The sequence below is a fragment of the Neopelma chrysocephalum genome, unplaced genomic scaffold (assembly GCF_003984885.1).
Source record: "Neopelma chrysocephalum unplaced genomic scaffold, ASM398488v2 Primary Assembly neopelma1_86, whole genome shotgun sequence".
Taxonomy (NCBI): domain Eukaryota; kingdom Metazoa; phylum Chordata; class Aves; order Passeriformes; family Pipridae; genus Neopelma; species Neopelma chrysocephalum.
In genome coordinates, this window is record NW_020897748.1 from 678,622 (window position 1) to 697,143 (window position 18,522).

General features: G+C 38.1%; 1 protein-coding gene across 2 annotated transcripts in view; it reads left to right on the forward strand.

Moving 5' to 3' along the window:
* Positions 1-18,522, forward strand: part of ANGPT1 (angiopoietin 1) — a 159,333-nt gene that overhangs the window by 95,109 nt on the left and 45,702 nt on the right. For both annotated transcript variants that reach the window (XM_027692530.1, XM_027692531.1), the window contains exons 5-6: positions 771-898; positions 5,988-6,089. In XM_027692530.1, coding sequence (XP_027548331.1) covers positions 771-898; positions 5,988-6,089 — 230 coding nt within the window. The remainder of the gene's footprint in view (positions 1-770; positions 899-5,987; positions 6,090-18,522) is intronic.

Genomic DNA, 18,522 nt, shown 5'->3' on the forward strand with positions numbered 1-18,522 from the left:
GTTGTTCAAGACTGGGATCCTTGACATTTTACACTCCTGATTTCTCAGCCCAGACTCATATATGTGGTCTGCCTACAATATACAGGATCTGGATCTACACTGGTGTTCTACCACTACCTGTTTTCCTGTGCAGAGCCAAAAATGAATTCTATAAATTTTGACTTTAAACATCTGACTTCAGTAGCACTGATTTTCCTTTTTTCCACTAATTATATCTAGCAACTTTTATGTACCTAGGTATGAAAATAATTACATTATTCTCTTCCAAAAAGAAATTTAAGTGAGCAGCTGCCTTGTCCCGAGCTCCTATGCTGCTAAAAGGCATTACTTCGTGAAGGGCACAAGCTCTCTCCTTACAGGGTCTGCATTGTCTTAAGTGTGTGTCAGATCACAACACTGAACAAGTTTTCCACCTCCATGTGCCATCTCTGGGACATTCTTTGTCAACCTCCCACATACAGCTTGAGTCAGAGGCAGGACCTACAGGGGCACGGACCTTTGCACTCAGAACTGACTGTGTTCACCTCTCAGTAGACGGGATGCTCTGTTTAGCTATTTACATCATGACTTACTTCTGGTGCCTACTCTACTACCAAAAATTTCTTGCTAGTTCTTTACTAAAATTTACCAAATGCACAAACTTTGTAAGGACCACATTACAATTATTACTGTGTAGAGAAAGAATACAGTGTGCAAAAGTGAACTTCCTAGATACAGAAATGCTTAAGACTGTTGTTGTAACTTATATTATCATGTTTTATGTTTTTCAGTTTTACTAAAGAATGCAAAAAAGGAAGAAGAAAAGCCTTTCAGAGACTGTGCAGATGTATACCAATCTGGTTTTAACAAAAGTGGAGTCTACACTATATATATTAACAATGTGTCAGATCCTAAAAAGGTAAAGACTTGGTTTATTTTCTTCTTTGTTAATATCATGTTGCTCTGGACTTAAAAGAGCATTTAGAGACTTTATTTGGTATAAATAACTTGAGTTATATTCAATCTTTAAAAAAATACAATAGACTGAGAAAATTATTAACTGTATTATTCCAGACATTATTCTAGACATTCTGACAGAGAATTCTTCCTAAGTTCCAACATATACTCGTAGTTGACTCACTTCCTCCCACTTGGCAAGCTCAGTTGAATCAGGCTATGGCTGCAAATATATCTGCGATAAAATTGAGAAGACAATTTGTGAAGTGTGATAATGAGGAAGCTGATGGGGGGGATTATCTGGTAGCACAGGGAAAGAAATAGCAGAATGAATAGTTTTTAAAGATAAGGATTTACAAAAATACTGGTTCTGTTGTAGGGAACAGAGAAGAGTGGTTTTGTCTGTAAAGAGCACAACGTACTGAGTGTTCACACTGCTTGAAATAATGAAGCATTTATAATCCCGTTCTTCTCCAAAAAGAGCCTTGGGAGGGTTTTTTCAAGGAAAATGAAACACCAATCTGTAAAGGAGACTAGCTTTTTGAAAGGCTTTTGTTGCTACGGTACCTGAGTCAGTTGAAGTTAGGAATATGAGAGGATAACCTAAGCCTAAATTATCCACAGAGGAAGGCTGGCTGTCCCTCTGACAAGGTACTATTGGGAGCAGCCACCAAGGCTAAGGGCTGATTACCTGGGAGAGTGAAATACAGTGGTGTCCATAAAGTGGACCAAAGAGGAGGGAGGGAACCACTTCTGCCTGGTGAATTTATTCTTACTGTAGTAAAATGGTGACCCTGCAAACAGAAAAAGACTGTAACAAATATTACTAATGTTATTTTTTGTAGTAAGTTTATGATCATATTAAGATATGTAAAACTTATTTCCAAACTGAATTTGGTATTATTAGACGCCTTTGGAAACCTGTAAAGGTCAAGATATTATAGTTTACCAAGGAAGGTGGGAGAGTTCTATGGGCCAAGATCAATATAATTCTGGTAAATTCTGAATGAATGGAAAAATAATTGACATGACATAAAATACAGGGATCCTTTTAAGTGTTACTGAGCAGGATAAGAAAAATAAAAGCAATTCTGCAGAAGCTGTTCCACTCAGAAAAGAGAGGTAACATCTATGTCCAAATTGCATATACCAATTGGCAGTAGCTTTTCCTAGCCTTACTGAAGTTCATATACCATGCTCAGAAGCTGGATTGCAATTAAAACCAGTGGTTATCTGAAAGCACTGTGACACCGATGCTTCTGGTACATTTACCTTAAACCCACTTCACCGCTGCAACCCAGGTTCGAATCCCAGTCCCCCGGGCGGATGGAGCTCGTTAGCCCTGTAAGGCCATCCATCTATGAGAAGGTCACTCTAAACAAACCTACGTCCTGAGGACCTCACTGCCATTGTCCAAGCTTGCTTGGCCCCGGCAGATGAACCTTAGGATTAAAGGGTGGGCTCAGTTCAGCGCAGGCTGTGTCTCACCTAAAAAATCCATTGTGCAGGCTTGAAAGGGAAAAGACCTTTCCCAAAATCTTCGTTCGCAAAGACTAGCCATTAAAAAAACTAAAAACTTCACTGGCAATATAAGGACAGTGTCACAATGGAAGCCACCCTGTGTTTACCCTATATCCCTGTTTACAGACACTGCTATCAATCAATACAGATAACAAAGCTGATATAATTGCATTATGTTTTACTGGATGGTTCCTGTTTTAGCAAGAAAATGTGGGAGTATGCGTCTCTGCGTGTTGAGGGCATTTCTGCTACCACCTGTTTCTGTCTTGCCCTACTGATAACACAGCAAGAGCTGATCCCAGGCATGTTCACGTTAGTCAAGTGAGAAGTGTGATTGCTTTAACAGATGTTTTTTTCAGACATTAAGGTCATTTTAACATTCTCCAAGGTAGTGCTGTGCAGATAGCTGAACTAACTCTGGCTGAGATAGCTTCAAAATTGTATCAACTCAGCACTGTGCCAGGACTAATTAGCCCAGAGGTAGCACCATGCAGACACAGTTAGATTGCTCTAATATCCTGATAGGTACTCCATGGAGACATACTTGCTTGTTTAAAACCAGATTAGTTATCTGGATTACCACAATGCAATGCACAAACCTGACATGTCTTAAGAGGCCTAATATATTGTTACCTTCTGTAATACTCACAGCCACCAGCAACTATCTCATTCATAATAATTTTATACATCAGGTCACAAAAATATACCTTCATTTCATTTTATATTTCCTAAGGGATGCTTACTAGAATCCTCATATTCAGTAGAAAATACCTTTGTCATATATAGAAATGTTACTGTCAGTTGTAGTGTTTTGTTGATTTTACATTCATATATTCATAGAGAACTATCCTTAATGCATACAGCTCCCTACCATTCATATGTCTCATTTTTATACACTTAAAAATTTAGACTACAATTATTGTTTCATGTTCCTAGACTCAACAGTTCATTAATTTAGTTCATTAGTCTTCCAGCCCTGCATCAAAAATTAGTGATTAATTTCTGTTTAAAAGAATCTTAATAATATTCCATATTTTTCATATGGAAAGAGAAAAAGATATGAAACTAATTAGTTTGCTTACTTTGATGTGTGTATGTGCAATGCCTGATAATGTGGACAAATGATTGTCCTGAGCAATAGTGAAAGAAGAGTCCTCTCAGTCCCCTGCAAAGATGGGGTGAGCTATAGAGGAAGCAGAAGCTTCTGATGAGCACAGGAGCAGTGGGAGTGAAGTTGCCACCATTTTGAAGTTGAAGGAACCATGTCATCTTTGGGAGCAGAAGCAGGGCAGGGGTGATGCTCTGACTGTACGTGGAACCTCCACATCTCCCCTTCGATCAATGTATTGACTCTCTCACTGTCTCCTCTAATGCCCTCACAGGCATGACTTTTACCAACTTCTGGGTGCACTGCACTGAAAATGTTATCAACTGCTAGTGAGGTCTATATATTCTGAGTCTTTATGACTCTGCAAAAGCAACAGCCACTGTTGCCATGAATGCGGCCTTCGACTCCTCCCCCTCTACTTTCTGCTTGTGGACTTCCTACCAAGTCGGTGTCAATGGTCTCTCTGAGCATACTTGTCAGAATTTTAACCCATTAAAAGTATGCTAGCCCCTTATACTGTGGAAACTGCCATCCTGACATGGTTACCATCAGACTCAGTTTTTGCATAACAGAAATGCATTCTCTGAATCTCAAATGGCTGGTCTTGAACTTGTTGCTCCATGACAACAATGTAGACTTTTGATGCCTTAGTATGCATTTACTTAAAATGAAATTTATGGTAATTCTCTGCCTTCTGTTTACTCTCTTTAAAATTGAGCTTATCTCTAAATGATTATTATAAAGTTTTTAATAATTTAATTCATAAAGCTAAAATAAGTAGAAAAAAATCCTATATTTGCCTTTTAGGAATTCGAGAATTTTTGCCCATTCATTTAAGGAAGGGCAAGAGTGCAATATTTTGGATGGTCTTTTAATCTGAATCAAGTTATTTTATTAATTATAAACTCAGATTCTAGATATATACGCAAATTCAAAGTCACTTTTCTTCATCCTTTTCTTTTCTAATAGAAGGTTAAGTATTGGAACATGTTAAATGGTGTTTAATGGCTGAGTGCCTTGACCTTATCTGGGACAGACAAGTCTAGAGCTATGCACAGTGAACATCTATAATCAGCTTGGAACTCCCGTTAATACAGCAGGTGTTTCTGTCTACCACTGTGGAAAGTGCCAGATCACACAGTGATGCTAGTGAAAAATGTGCTTCTGGCAAACCTTTCTTTCACTGTGTAGTTTTCACTTTCAATTTGATATATTATTCAGAAAACTTCAAAGTCTTTTTATAGGTATTTTATTGTATTTTAGTACGAAACCCCATAATTTATGTGCACCTTTAAAATGAATAGTCTTAATACAGTTGAGGATTTAATGCTTTAAAAATTGGCAGTGGATTCATGGGAGCTTGCAGTGGCTTATAAATATAGTAAATCCATAATTTAGAAATTCTCACCGTAAATCAAACTAAAGAAATTAAATCCTGTAGATAAATGTTTTGACTCACAGTGTCTTCCCTGAAGAAGGAATAGGGTCACAATGTTTGTCTAGAAAAATTGTGGGGTTTCTTGTGGTTACCCTAAATCAAGTTCACATGTTTGCACTGTTCAGTATTCTGTTTCCTTCCTGTACCTTCACAAGGACTTCATTTGGCATGCCTGCTGCAAATTAAAACAAAAGCACTTGCATAGTGTTACTATGACAGTGCTTATTAGTAGGAGATATTTGAATGGTTTTTCCTGAGGGTAGAATATGGTTCTCTAGTCAACTGCAGGATAAATTGATATTTAACTGAATTGGATAGTAACCTCGAATTTGTATAGATCTTAACTTCTGAACTTGTCTTGAACCTATTTCTGTCTATGTTCTCTGTCAGTTGTAAGGCATCTTAGTCTGAGATCAAATGCCCCATTTTGGGACACTGCCTGGAACTATAGGTAATATTACAATTCAAACCAAAACAGAATAACCATATCTGTGCTACCTTCCAGACTCCTTGGATGAGTGTTTTCTGTAAGAATTCTGAAGATTCCTTCTTAGACCAAATGACACTCTGCTAAAAGCTATAGAAGACATTATTAACACTGAAAGAGTTACTCATTTGTTAAGAGGAAGAGAGTGGTTTCAGGGGCACTGCAGAGAAAATAGAAAAGGAACATGGAGTTAATGGGAAAGGGAAAGCTGAAGATGTAGAGGGGAATGATGGGGAGATATTCTTGGGTAATGTGCTGTAAGGACATGTTACTGGGAAAATTATATTAAACATAAAAAGAGCACTGGTTGTGATCAAGTGACTGAAGATACCATTGAGGCCATTGGGCATGAATCCATAGGAAAACATGCTTCCTTAATTCTGTTATTCATAAATACTTTTTTGCCCCCTTAAGATGACAGGGTTCCAATATAAGCTTGTTTTATTGGTTGTTTTGGGGGGGCGTTCAATTTATTTATTTATTTATTTACTGCGTAGGTCTTTTGCAATATGGAAATTGCAGGAGGAGGATGGACAGTTATACAACATCGAGAAGATGGGAGTGTGGATTTTCAGAAAAGCTGGAAAGAATACAAAATGGTAAGGTGAAAAATGTGCAATAGCTGTACAATTCATACAATGTCAGATTTCAAATACTACTTTCTATTGTCTTAGGTAGATAGTTCTGCCTGTAGTATTGTGGTGTGGTCCTACAGTTTTTATGATCTACCTTTTTTCATGTCTGTTACTTTTGAAAATGCTTTTTACTCAATTAATGGAGTATTATTTCCCATGACTTAGAGTTTCTTTGAGATCAAAAACCGAGATATAAAAAATGAGGTAAGACCAGAATGCAGCCATCTGTCTTTCTGAAGTTTTGACTTGCTGTGATGTTAAGTGGTAATAGGCATGTGATGATGTTTCTAATGTTTGGGTGTTTTCAGCTAAGGGGAACTCCTTCAGAACTTGGAGTACCTCAGACATGAATGAAACTTCTTACTGGGGTTTATCCCAAGTCATACAGCACCTCTGCCAATCAAGTTCATGTACTGGAAATGTTGATACTTCAAATAGGATTATGAGAAAATAAATAAGTTACCAAATTAAATATGACATGACTTCAAGCAGTCTGATTTCCTTTTGCCAACTCAGAAAAATTTTACTTCAATCTACATAACTGCTCTTTTTTTTCATTTGCTGCCTGTTCCTACTTTCTGATGGAGCTCCTTTCTCTGAGTCCCCGAGGACTGGCTTGGACTACAATGACATTCCTAGTGAAATTTTCAGTACTGTGTTATCAGTGTGGCAGAGAAATGTCTTTTTTCTACAGTTTTCAAAAAGCACTAAACGAAGAGAGCATTTTAAATGTTTAAAAAGAAAAGCAAGTTCAATACAGTAAAAATTTCTATGGGAAAAAGTTACGTCACAGAACTTACAATTTCAAAAATAAACCTAATATATTATTGAAGCTAAATCTAATTTTTTATTTTTAAGATGCTTTTTAAGTATTTTTTTATTACTTGAAGTTATAAATTATAAAAAAATAATTATTTGGATCAGACCCCTGCTCCTATGGGTAGCTAGAGGATATAATCTCTTTCACAGTATATGTCAATTAAAAGTAATGTTAAAATGACAAAAAGATACTTTTAAACAGAATTGCCAAATAAGAAACTTTTTTTAGAATTCATAATGTAGAAAATGTAGAAACTGTTTTCTTGATTTTGGTGCAGAATCAAATAAAATATAAAACATCAATTTATTTTGGGGAAAACAAAATTTGAAGATCCTACCAATTTTAGTTATGAGGAAATTAGAATTTGTATGTGCAACCTAAGTAATTTGCTACATATGGACATTTTCAATTAATACATATCACAGTAATTGAGATCTTCTGTTTTTATCTCTTGTGCTTTTTCTTAGCAGTTATATAAATACAGCCCTTCTTTGTAAAGTTATCCCATGTGGTATTTTTTTCATATATATCCCTTCATGTAGTCAAAGATTTTCCTCTAATTTTCCTCTACAATAGTGTGAGCCTTTTTCAGAATTAGATTAAATTGGTTTTGTGTAGTTCAAGCAGTCTAAACTAATTTAGCTTCTTTTTAGAAATGATAATATTCTAAGGGGGACCCCTGGTGGCCTAGTGGTTAGCATGCGGGACTCTCACCGCTGCGACCCAGGTTCGAATCCCAGTCCCCCCGGGCGGATGGAGCTCGTTAGCCCTGTGAGGCCATCCATCTATGAGAAGGTCACTCTAAACAAACCTACGTCCTGAGGACCTCACTGCCATTGTCCAAGCTTGCTTGGCCCCGGCAGATGAACCTTAGGATTAAAGGGTGGGCTCAGTTAACCGCAGGCTGTGTCTCACCTAAAAAATCCATTGCGCAGGCTGGAAAGGTAAAAGACCTTTCCCAAAATCTTCGTTCGCGAAGACTGGCCATTATTAATATTCTAAGACATCATGTACTTCTATCAAATAATAAGGATCTATTTTGGACTTTTATTGATATCTTATCCTATAAGTCATGAAACAAGATGGGATTTAGGCTTGCTCTACTTCTATGAACCATTTACCCAAGTAACTATCTTAGGCCCTCTTCAGTAGTTAACGTATAACACCAAGTATTGAATGTTGAGTGATAGAAGCTGATGGATGTTCTCTATGTTACTGGGATATGTAACAGTGTTTGAGCTTCAAGGCAATAACACCACTGATTTAATTCCTTGATTGTTCAGAAAAGGTACATGGTGTCTATTGGACCACATCCCATCTCCTTCCTGGTGTTTCTTCCAATGGAAAGTGGTTTGTGCGGTGGGGGACACAACGGTACTTGATCTTACTTGAAGTGGTTGAACTTAATATGCATTCTCTCAGCCTGTAGTTCAGATGCAGCTTTCCAGATGTGTTAAGATCTTCTCTTTGTGTTCATATCTAATAATTTCATCCTAATATAATAACAATAATAATAAGTCTCTGGGGCTGCTTTTATTTTCAGTGCATTTAGTTCTTATTGGAAAAGAAACCGGAAAATTGTTGAATTTTTTAAGTTAAAGAAAGTACTGATTGCCAGCTTCTGAACTGGACAGGATTCCAGGCCACCAACCAGCTCTACCTCTGGAGCCCTCAAATTTATTGACTGTTCCAGTTTCAGGAGGCTGTTCAGATATGCTCTGACTCTAAGATAAGATCCTTACTTGGAAAGGGTGCACATGGAGTAATCTCTGCAAGGATGAGTGACAGCAGTGCTGGATTACAAGAATCACCTGAAAACACGTCAGTCATTGTCTTTAATGCAGTTTCATGCTGGTACTTTCAGCTTACATGGAAGTACTTCAATTCCTATTCCAGACACCAACACAGAAAATAGGTTAAGTCAGAGATAAAGTAGCCATAAATCTTTTGAAAGGAGGAAGTATACAACTCCATCCACCCATAAATTGCTACAAAGTCAGTGCTACTACAGCAATAGTGGTACTAATTTTTCCTCCTTGTTCTTTTGGCTCTATTTCCACTGGCATTCAATCTCCACTCTAGAAAATAAAGTTACACTTTCCTTGGTGTCTAAACCAATAGGTAATAAATACAAAAGCTTTTCAGCAGATTTACTGTTATGCATGATTGGTTATGCCACCTTCTTGCTTAGGGGCATATGTGCTTACCAGTATTCTTCAGTTTTGTTATTAGTCTTTCACTGTGCAGTGTATTTTCCACCTTTGAACTCATTTCTGACTATGAAATCTCTTGGGCCATTTCAGTTTTGAACATTCAATAGTTATGGAATAAATTCAGAGGAAACCACTTAAGTTCATCCTCCCATCCTTTTCTTATCAGTACCTACTACATCTATTCTGCCACATTTTGCAATGAATTTTCTGTTATACTGTTTGTTGCTTATTGGAAAAAAATTGAAGTGGAACAATGAATAATTTCTGTAACAACAGGTAAGATCACACTGAAGCAAATTTCAACCGTGAAGCAAGTTTCAACCATTTTTCATATTCCCTTGCATGAGGAGGGAATATAAAACACTATTAAGAGTTTTGATCTCTAGAGGAGAATATAATTTAAAAAACTATTGCTTGCCATTTGCAAATCTAAAACCCTTTTAGAAGGGGGGGTTTTCCACGAGCTTACTTTTTAAGACACAGTTTCTGGCATTTGTTAGGCAGTCATTAGCAATAATGAAATCCAAGTAAATTATTAGTTCATGTGCTAACTTGGCTATCAAATCTTCTTGATAATTTTCCAGTTTTCAGTTCTTGGATGAATGCACCTTTCCCAGTGACTGTCTCCATTTTTGCCAAATTAGGTGATGGAGTATTGGATTCCCTATTTTCTAGCCTTTTAGCATGTCTAGTTTAATAATTCCCATGAAATTCACAGTATTTATTCCACACTTGATAGCCCAATGTTCACTATCAGCTTCTTAGGGGGGCTTCTTAGGGATCAAGTCTATTGGGGGCTTCCTCAGACCTTTAAAATTACTTTCATGCTTTCTGTCATTGGATAAAAACTCTCAGTAGGTATTTGAAATTGTGTGTCTTGGCCAGCTCACAACAATCCTTTTTTTAGCCTTTTTTTTCCTGCATGTCAGTATTTAATTGTGCTGCCTGTCTTAATTTCTATAGCATTGTTATTTTCCTTTCACTGATGAAGGAAAAGCTATCGCTTTTTATTGTTATTCATAATGTCACGAGCTAGATTAGGGTCACTTGTACATAGTAGACTCTGAGCTGAATTTCTAAGCTTTATGGCAACAACCTCCTACCTTTCTGATCAGCAGCTGTTTTTTTGTTTGATTTCTTTGAGGCAAGAATGATATTCAGTGGTAAATTCCACATTCTTTTAATTTCATATTCCTGATTAACATCTAAGAGTCCAACAACTGTTCAGCGCTTAAAACAAGTCTGTTGCCAACTTGTTTCAGAAGTCATCAATAACACTCGTGTGCCTGAAGAGCACAAAATCCAGAAGAGCTACAAAACCACTTCCATTTCTTGTGGGGTTTCTTCTTTTTCTATTCTCCTTAAGCTGTTTTGTCAAATTGATGGCTATCTCCAAAGTGCCAATGCTCTTCTACAGCTTAAATTCTTCACAGACTGAGAGCCAGACCACAGAGGTAGTCATCAGAACTTTCTCAGGAAGTATTTCTGGGTGCAGTTCTAGTGGGTATTTATATCACATTATCTGCAACAATCTGACTTTCCTCTGAGCCTCAGTAAATTTTAGCTAGTATGTCAAGTTTTGACATCCGTGTCTTCTGCTTACTTAAAAGACAGCTGAACACCTCTTTGAACTGTAAGTCTTTCATTTCCTTCTAGGCATGATGGTTTTTATCCTTTTTGACATATTTCCTACAGTTCACTTCTCTGAGTAAGCTCTAGTTTGGACATAGGTCCCACCCATTTTCTGGAAGACCTTCTTGTTTGTGACAGTCAGGCTGTTGGTGACCACATGCTTTCATCCCACTAGTCCTTGCGAGTCCTACATGCCTGAATTATACATAATAAGAGCTACCATTCCAACAAAGATTTTATTTCTTAGTGCCATTGTTCAGTTAATTCTGAAAATTTCCAGATGTTATATTTAATTTTTATTTGCAAAGTGTTCAACTTCTGTTTTAGAATGTGGCCTCCTAATTCTTTTTACTCCATCTCTTGTAAGCCTTATTTTATTTTCTCTTGTGAAAATTTCAGGTCCATTTTTCAGTTTTGTTGTCATTCTTCCTGCCCACCTTTCTTGCCTTTAAACTCTGACAGGTTTTTTTGTTCCTAATTGCTTCAGTAGCAATACTAAGTTTTATATTTTTCTCATTCAAGATAGATCTTCACCTTTTTGTGAAGTTAATATTGTGTTTGACTTGAACAAGGAGACAAAACTCGAGCTGTTGTATTGTTCTCTCTTAGAGCATTAATTGACGATAGATATTTCTCTGTTGTAGTTTTATCCATTTAAAAATAGTGTTCAGGTTCTTTTTTTCTCCCCAAATACTTGAAGAATCAAACAACTATAGACAGAGCTCCAACCTTTTTCAGTCATTAGATTATGATGTTCATCACTTTCTTCTTGAAGGGAGAGGATGACTGCGTAAAAATGCCCAAGGCATATTTTAGAATTTTCTTGTAGGCTTCTTGATTCTGGTTCCACTATTTTACTGCAAAATAACTTCAGATGTGGGTGGGGTTTTTTAAACAAAAATTACATAAACGATATGACTTGGCTGAGGAGAATGTTCTTGACAGAAAAAAATAAATTTGTTCATAATTTGGAGGCTCATATTGCGGAAGTGATATCTTCCATAATTCTCCGTTTTGTTAAAGCTAAATATTCTGAATTACTTTTTAATCCTTTTCTGGATTATAACTCTTTAAAGTATGTTATGCATTGTTATGGCCACAAAATCTTCACACTGCTTGCATTGACAGCCATATTCCTGTGTTCTTTAAAAGGGAACTCAAATAGTATCAAACGGGTCTAAAGGTGGTAGCACCTATCTTTCTGCCACTATTCCACATTAAATGCGTTTGTGAAAAGCTTGTTTTTTGGATCTTTATTCATGCCAAACTTTTTCCTCAAGACTAAAGAAAAGAGATTGCTGGGAGATAAAAAATATATTCCACTGCAAGTATATGATTCAACTCCCTGGGTTCACAGGATACCAAGTATTGAAATAGCCACTGGAACTAGCTTCACCTAACTAGTGTTAGGGAGATTTAAGAAGATGCTGCTCTTGTTCACAGGAATTAAAACACTCATCAGCTTTTCAGTTAATGATTTGTAATTTTGATAGGAATTTAAAGTTAGGAAACTTTTATCATCATGTGAAAAATCATAGAATTATAGAATCAGCTGGGTTGGAAAAGACCTCTGAGATATCAAGTCCAACCCTTGATCCACTACTGCTACGGTTACTAAACCATGGCACTAGGTGCCTCATCCAGTCTCATCTGAAAAACCTCCAGGGACGGAGAATCCACCACTTCCCTGGACAGCCCATCCCAATGCATGATTACCCTCTCTGTAAAGAATTCCTTCCTAATATCTAACCTAAACCTCCCCTGGCACAGCTTAAAACTGTACCCTCTTGTCTTACTGATAGCTGCCTGGGAGAAGAGACCAACCCCCACCTGGCTACAACCTCCTTTCAGGTAGTTGTAGAGAATGATGAGGTCTCCCCTGAGCCTCCTCTTCTCCAGGCTGAACAACCCCAGCTCCCTCAGCCTCTCCTCATAGGACTTGCACTCGAGTCCCTTCACCAGCCTCATTGCTCTTCTCTGGACCTACTCCAGCACCTCAATATCCTTCCTGAACTGAGGGGCTCAGAACTGGACACAGTGCTCCAGGTGTGGCCTCACCAACACTGAGTACAGGGGAAGAATCACTTCCCTGGTCCTGTTGGCCACACTGTTCCTGACACAGGCCAGGATCCATTGGCCTTCTTGGCCACCTGGGCACACTGTTGGCTCCTGTTCAGACTCCTGTCAATCTGAACTCCCAGGTCCCTTTCTGCCTGGCTGCTCTCCAGCCACTCTGTCCCCAGCCTGTAGCGCTGAAGGGGGTTGTTGTGGCCAAAGTGCAGGACCCGGCACTTGGCCTTGTTGAACTTCATCCCATTGGAATCAGCCCAACTCTTCATCCTGTCTGGGTCCCTCTGCAGAGCCCTCCTGCCTTCCAGCTGATTGACACTCCTCCCCAACTAAGTGTCATCTGCAAATTTGCTGATGATGGACTCAATCCCCTCATCTAAATCATCAATAAAGATATTAAACAGAACTGGGCCCAACACTGATCCCTGGAGGGCACCACTAGTGACCGGCTCCCAACTGGATGCAGCACCGTTCACCCACCGCTCTCTGGGCCCGGCCATCCAGCCAGTTCCTAACCCAGCTGGGTCCAAGCCGTGGGCTGCCAGCTTTTTCAGAAGTATATGTGGGAGACGGTGTCAAAGGCTTTGCTAAAGTCCACATAGACTACATCTACAGCCTTCCCCTCATCCACCAGGCGGGTCACCTGATCATAAAAGGAGATCAGGTTGGTCAGACAGGACCTGCCCTTCCTAAACCCGTGCTGGCTGAGTCTGATCCCTTGTCCATCCTGTAGGTGCTGTGTGATTGCACTTAGGATGATCTGCTCCATAACCTTGCCAGGCACTGAGGTCAGGCTCATGGGCCTGTAGTTTCCCAGGTCCTCCTTCCGGCCCTTTTTCTGGATGGGTGTGACATTCGCCAAGTTCCAGTCATCTGGGACCTCCCCAGTGAGCCAGGACTGTTGGTAGATGATGGAGAGCGGCTTGGCGAGCTCTTCCACCAGCTCCCTCATCACCCTTGGGTGGATCCCATCTGGTCCCATAGACTTGTGGCTCAGCAGGTCCCTAACTGTTTCCTCCTGGATTACAGGGGGGCTATACAGATTCTTATCTCTTTCTACAAAAATGTACACACGTATACTAGACAGAGATTCCTCACTACCAACAGGCCAGTAGTGTTTTATGACAGTAAGAGGTTTCTTCCATTGATTTTGGAATGAGCTATATTCTAGTAATTTAGTTTTGGATCACAAACAGTAACAGAAAGAAACAAAGGCAAGGTAACAAAACATTACACTTGATGTACATATGGTCAGATATGTAAACCTTAAAGTGTTATTGTTAATTGATCCCACATGGACATAAATTTTCACTTTCATTGTTATTAGTCCCGAATTTTTTGGCTATGAAGGATCACTCCAAGTGCAAACATATGCAGCTGCTCTTCATAGATAGCTAATTATATTTTATAATAAGAACTTGTGTCTTCCTTCTAATGAGAGCTTTAGTGTTTGGCTGGTTTGCACAAAAGCCATCCAGTGGATGGGGATCCTTCTTTTATGTGACTCATTCCTTCTTTCTCAACTACTAGGTCATACCTGTACTAGCACATTGAACAGGGCCATGGCCTGTGTATGTGAACAGTTTTGTGACACAAGATCCTCATCACTAAATTTTAGTGGAGTTTCAGTATGACCCAAATGACATCCACATATAATACCCAACCAGTGAGGGGTAATGAGCCATTCTCAAATGGCAGTTGGCACAGGGCTGCTTTGGTTTTAGACCTGTTAGCATAGGAGCTTTTCTTGTTTGCTTTCTTATGCTTAGCAGAGCAGTAAGGGTTGTTCAGGGCACTCTTCACAGCTTCTTCTTCCCCTTGTGGCTTAGTGAAACACTTGTCAGGGAAAGAATTGTTGGTTCAAAGAACTTGGGGAGACATTTTGAAGATAACCTGGAAATAGGAAAGGAATACAAAAAGTTTTCTGGAAGGAGGAGAACTTTCATAAAATTATCAGTACTACATCCATGCATCTAACTAGTAGCTGGAGATGAATCCCATAATTTGTTCAGCAGGAACAGCTTCATGTTTTTTCCCTGCAAGTAACGTGAAGCAGTCTGTAAGGTGCCTTGCAATATCAGCATGGTCCCTCCTGCAAAAGTGAAGGATTTGAGAATAGGATTGACTTGTGAGAAAGGCAAAAACTAGAGAATGCATGTCCTTGGAAAAGACAGAAGTTAACGTCGCCTCTGTAGTGTAAGCAAACCAGGCAGGTTAGGAGTGGTGGTGGTGTTGAATTAATGTGTTGACCGAATAACTTTTTAGAGTGAGTTATGAGTTCGAGATAAAACCCCCACAGTTAAGACATGTATAATTCTATAACATATAATAACAAATACATTTCTTATTATAGTATGCTTCAAAATCGTAACTTTTTTACATCTGAAAAAAATCGTTTATTTCAAGGGACTAGGGTAAATGATATGGAAGTAATTTGTTTCTTTCACACATTTACCAAGTAATTTGGATATAAGGAAATTATTTTTGGTGAGTGGAATGTGTATTAAGATATTATGTAATGCCTTTCATAGAGACCTACCCTTTCATGATAAAGAATGCATGTCATGCTAGTTTAATAAACAGGTACTTCTGACTGAAAGTGTTACTCAAATAACTGTCACTTTCATCAGTTCTATAAAAATAGTCAGCATATTCTCTGCTTCTCCTGAGATCTACATCCAGCATGTCCAGTAGAGATAGGCATGATATCGAGGTGGTGAGAGACTATATTCAGTTTTATGAAAATATGCTCATGAAACTCTTCTGGTCCTGACCAAGGCTTAATCTACAGTGCGCATTTCAACAGAATGATCTATGGGAGCAAGAATGAAACAATATTTGGTTCAGAGAGGGTTTGATCACTAGACTGGGCACCAGAGATGTTACTACACAAGGAAGCATCTTTTTTCATTCTGGAGAATACATTTGGATGTGAAATTAAACAAAATTTTGTGTTGGAGCACAGTTGTGTTTTAAATGTGTTATACTCAGCATAGCCTTTCCTATGCAAATATTACTGGATAACATCTGTTTCAAGTGTTGTGTTGACACATGGCTATATACTTGTGCCTACTTTGCCACCAATGCTTCAGTTTAACACCATTAATTTTATGCTGATAAGACTCATGTAGCCTTCCAAAGACTGTTACACAGTAAGTTTTGTGTAATGATATCAAGATTTAGCCTAGTTATGCTAACAGCCTGTAGAGCAGTAAAGCACCATGAGAAAGATTAATGTCATTAAAGAATCTTTCTAACCAAAAGATGGAAACACTATTTTAGAAGAGCCAGGTGAGATTCTGTGAGGTTGTTTTTAAGATTTGTGACTTGAAAATTTAGTAGAATTGTAGCGGAGGTCTTCCCAAATGAGAGCTGTGTGTTCTCATCATAGAAAAGCATTCTTCTCAGGGAGGAGCATCTCCTGTCTGATCTGCTCCATTTGGAACTAGTTGGAGCAGCTCTTTGCTTTGGGGCTCATGTTGAATTAGAACTGTAACTTTTCGACTCTAACGTCTGTCATCTTCTATTCTTGTTCAAGTGTTTAGTGTAGCAGCTGAACCGAAGCAAGAGATTCAAGGGCAACCCATAAGTTTGATGCTTGTTCTATTTAGACAGATTATGGGACTTAAATTCAAGTCCCTGCTCAAACTCACATACAGGCTCTTGGTCTTTGCTTCAGGATCTGTGCTCCTTGTCATGCTCATCTTTGCTATTTGAGATTAATCAGTGTATTGGGAAGAGAGAATTAAGTCCTGTCTCTCCAAAGTATTTATTTTTGCATGAACTGAAACAAAAATACTCTTTTTTAGGACTTTTTGATTTCATTTTAAATTTTTAGCCCTAAGACATACTATTTATTTCTTTGCAAATACTAAAAGAGTTATCTTAGGCTTAGAGACCCCTGGTGGCCTAGTGGTTAGCGTGCAGGACTTTCACTGCTGCGACCACGGGTTCAAATCCCGGTCTCCTGGCCTGATGGAGGTCGTTAGCCCTGTGTGGCCATCCATCTATGAGAAGGACACTCTAAACAAACCTACGTCCTGAGGACCTCACTGCCATTGTCCAAGCTTGCTTGGCCCCGGCAGATGAACCTTAGGATTAAAGGGTGGGCTCAGTTCAGCGCAGGCTGTGTCTCACCTAAAAAATCCATTGCGCAGGCTGGAAAGGTAAAAGACCTTTCCCCAAATCTTCGTTCGCGAAGATGGGCCATTACCATTATCTATCTTAGGCTTAAATTATTTTAAGCTCAAAATTTTTCTTTGTTAGATGATATGGAAAAAATTAGTTTCCTCTTCTTTAAAACATATCTATCTCCCTGGCATGCTCTTATTAGGAGCCACACTAAGTGTCTGTACATTCCTAGGATCCACTTGTCCTAGAGTGAGAAAGGTGGTTTGGGAAAGAGACTCTCAATGTAACTTGTCTCAATAAGAAAGTCTCCTTTTTTCAAATGTACTGGTTGTTTTACATATAGGATATATATATATAAAACTGAGCTCTTTTGGGCCCATTGCCTAGCCAGAGGTAACCTTTGTGCAAGGTTTGCACTTCAAACATGCTTTCTGTCACTGTGATTCTTCTTCATCAGGAATTTTGCTGCTACTGATACAGTATATGTGTTTGAGAAGGAAAAAGTAAAAAGTGAACCTAATTTCTGTATGTGTACTAATACATTTGGTCTAGAATGAAGTGCAACAGCCTGAATTGATGCAGGTTATGAACAAGGTTTTGAGGCACTTTTCAAACTTGGGATAATTAGACAGACATTTAGCTCTTCATTTAAACTGACAATAGCTTAGTTTTTGTTTTAGTCTTTTGAGAAGGTACCTCTGGCTTCAATCTAAACATTTTTTAAAACTTGTCAACAAACATTTGTTAGTATTTTCTAGGAAAAAAAAAATCTGAATATTTAGCATTGTTTTCCCATACACTTTTAAGTTAACATTATTTAACACATTTGTCGTCTGAGGAAATTGAAATAATTTCTATAGACCATATCTTTATTTCAAATAACATAATGAATAATTCAGTGTGAAGCAAATGAAATTATACAAGTATACAAAAAAGTATACAAATCTTTTCTAGAAATTGTCTCAAAGAAAATCCATTCCACATTCTCAGCTAAGGCAAAGGGAGCTGAATATTCTTTATGGCTTCTGGGAAGTCATTGTTGCTGTAAAACACTTAATTATTATCTGCTTTATTCAGTGAATTGTCTGACAGAAGATGAACCCGTAGGATATATTGACTGTGTCTGGTTTCAATTTTGTTTTGTCTATAAAAAGTCAAAGTTTCCTGTGAGCTTTATCAGACAAAATAAATAAAGTAAGAGAGATAATTGTTTAATGAATCTGGAGCAACATGATTCAAGCAGAATACTCTTACAGATTTTGCCAAAGCTAATAAAATTCTTTTGCACCCTGCTTATTATTTTTGAATAAGAATCAACTTTGTAAATTCTTAAGAGCATTTTTAAAACCAGCATTGAATTCTGTTTCTTTGTTTTTCATGACTGCTTTAGAAGTTTTGATTCTGGTAATCACTATGCAATTCGAAATGAGCTGATGTAGAACTCAGATGTCGTCTAGAGTAAATATTGTACAATCATGTGTTTTTGTCCTTGATTCCTGGTTTGAAGTACTTTAATCCATACAAGAGGATA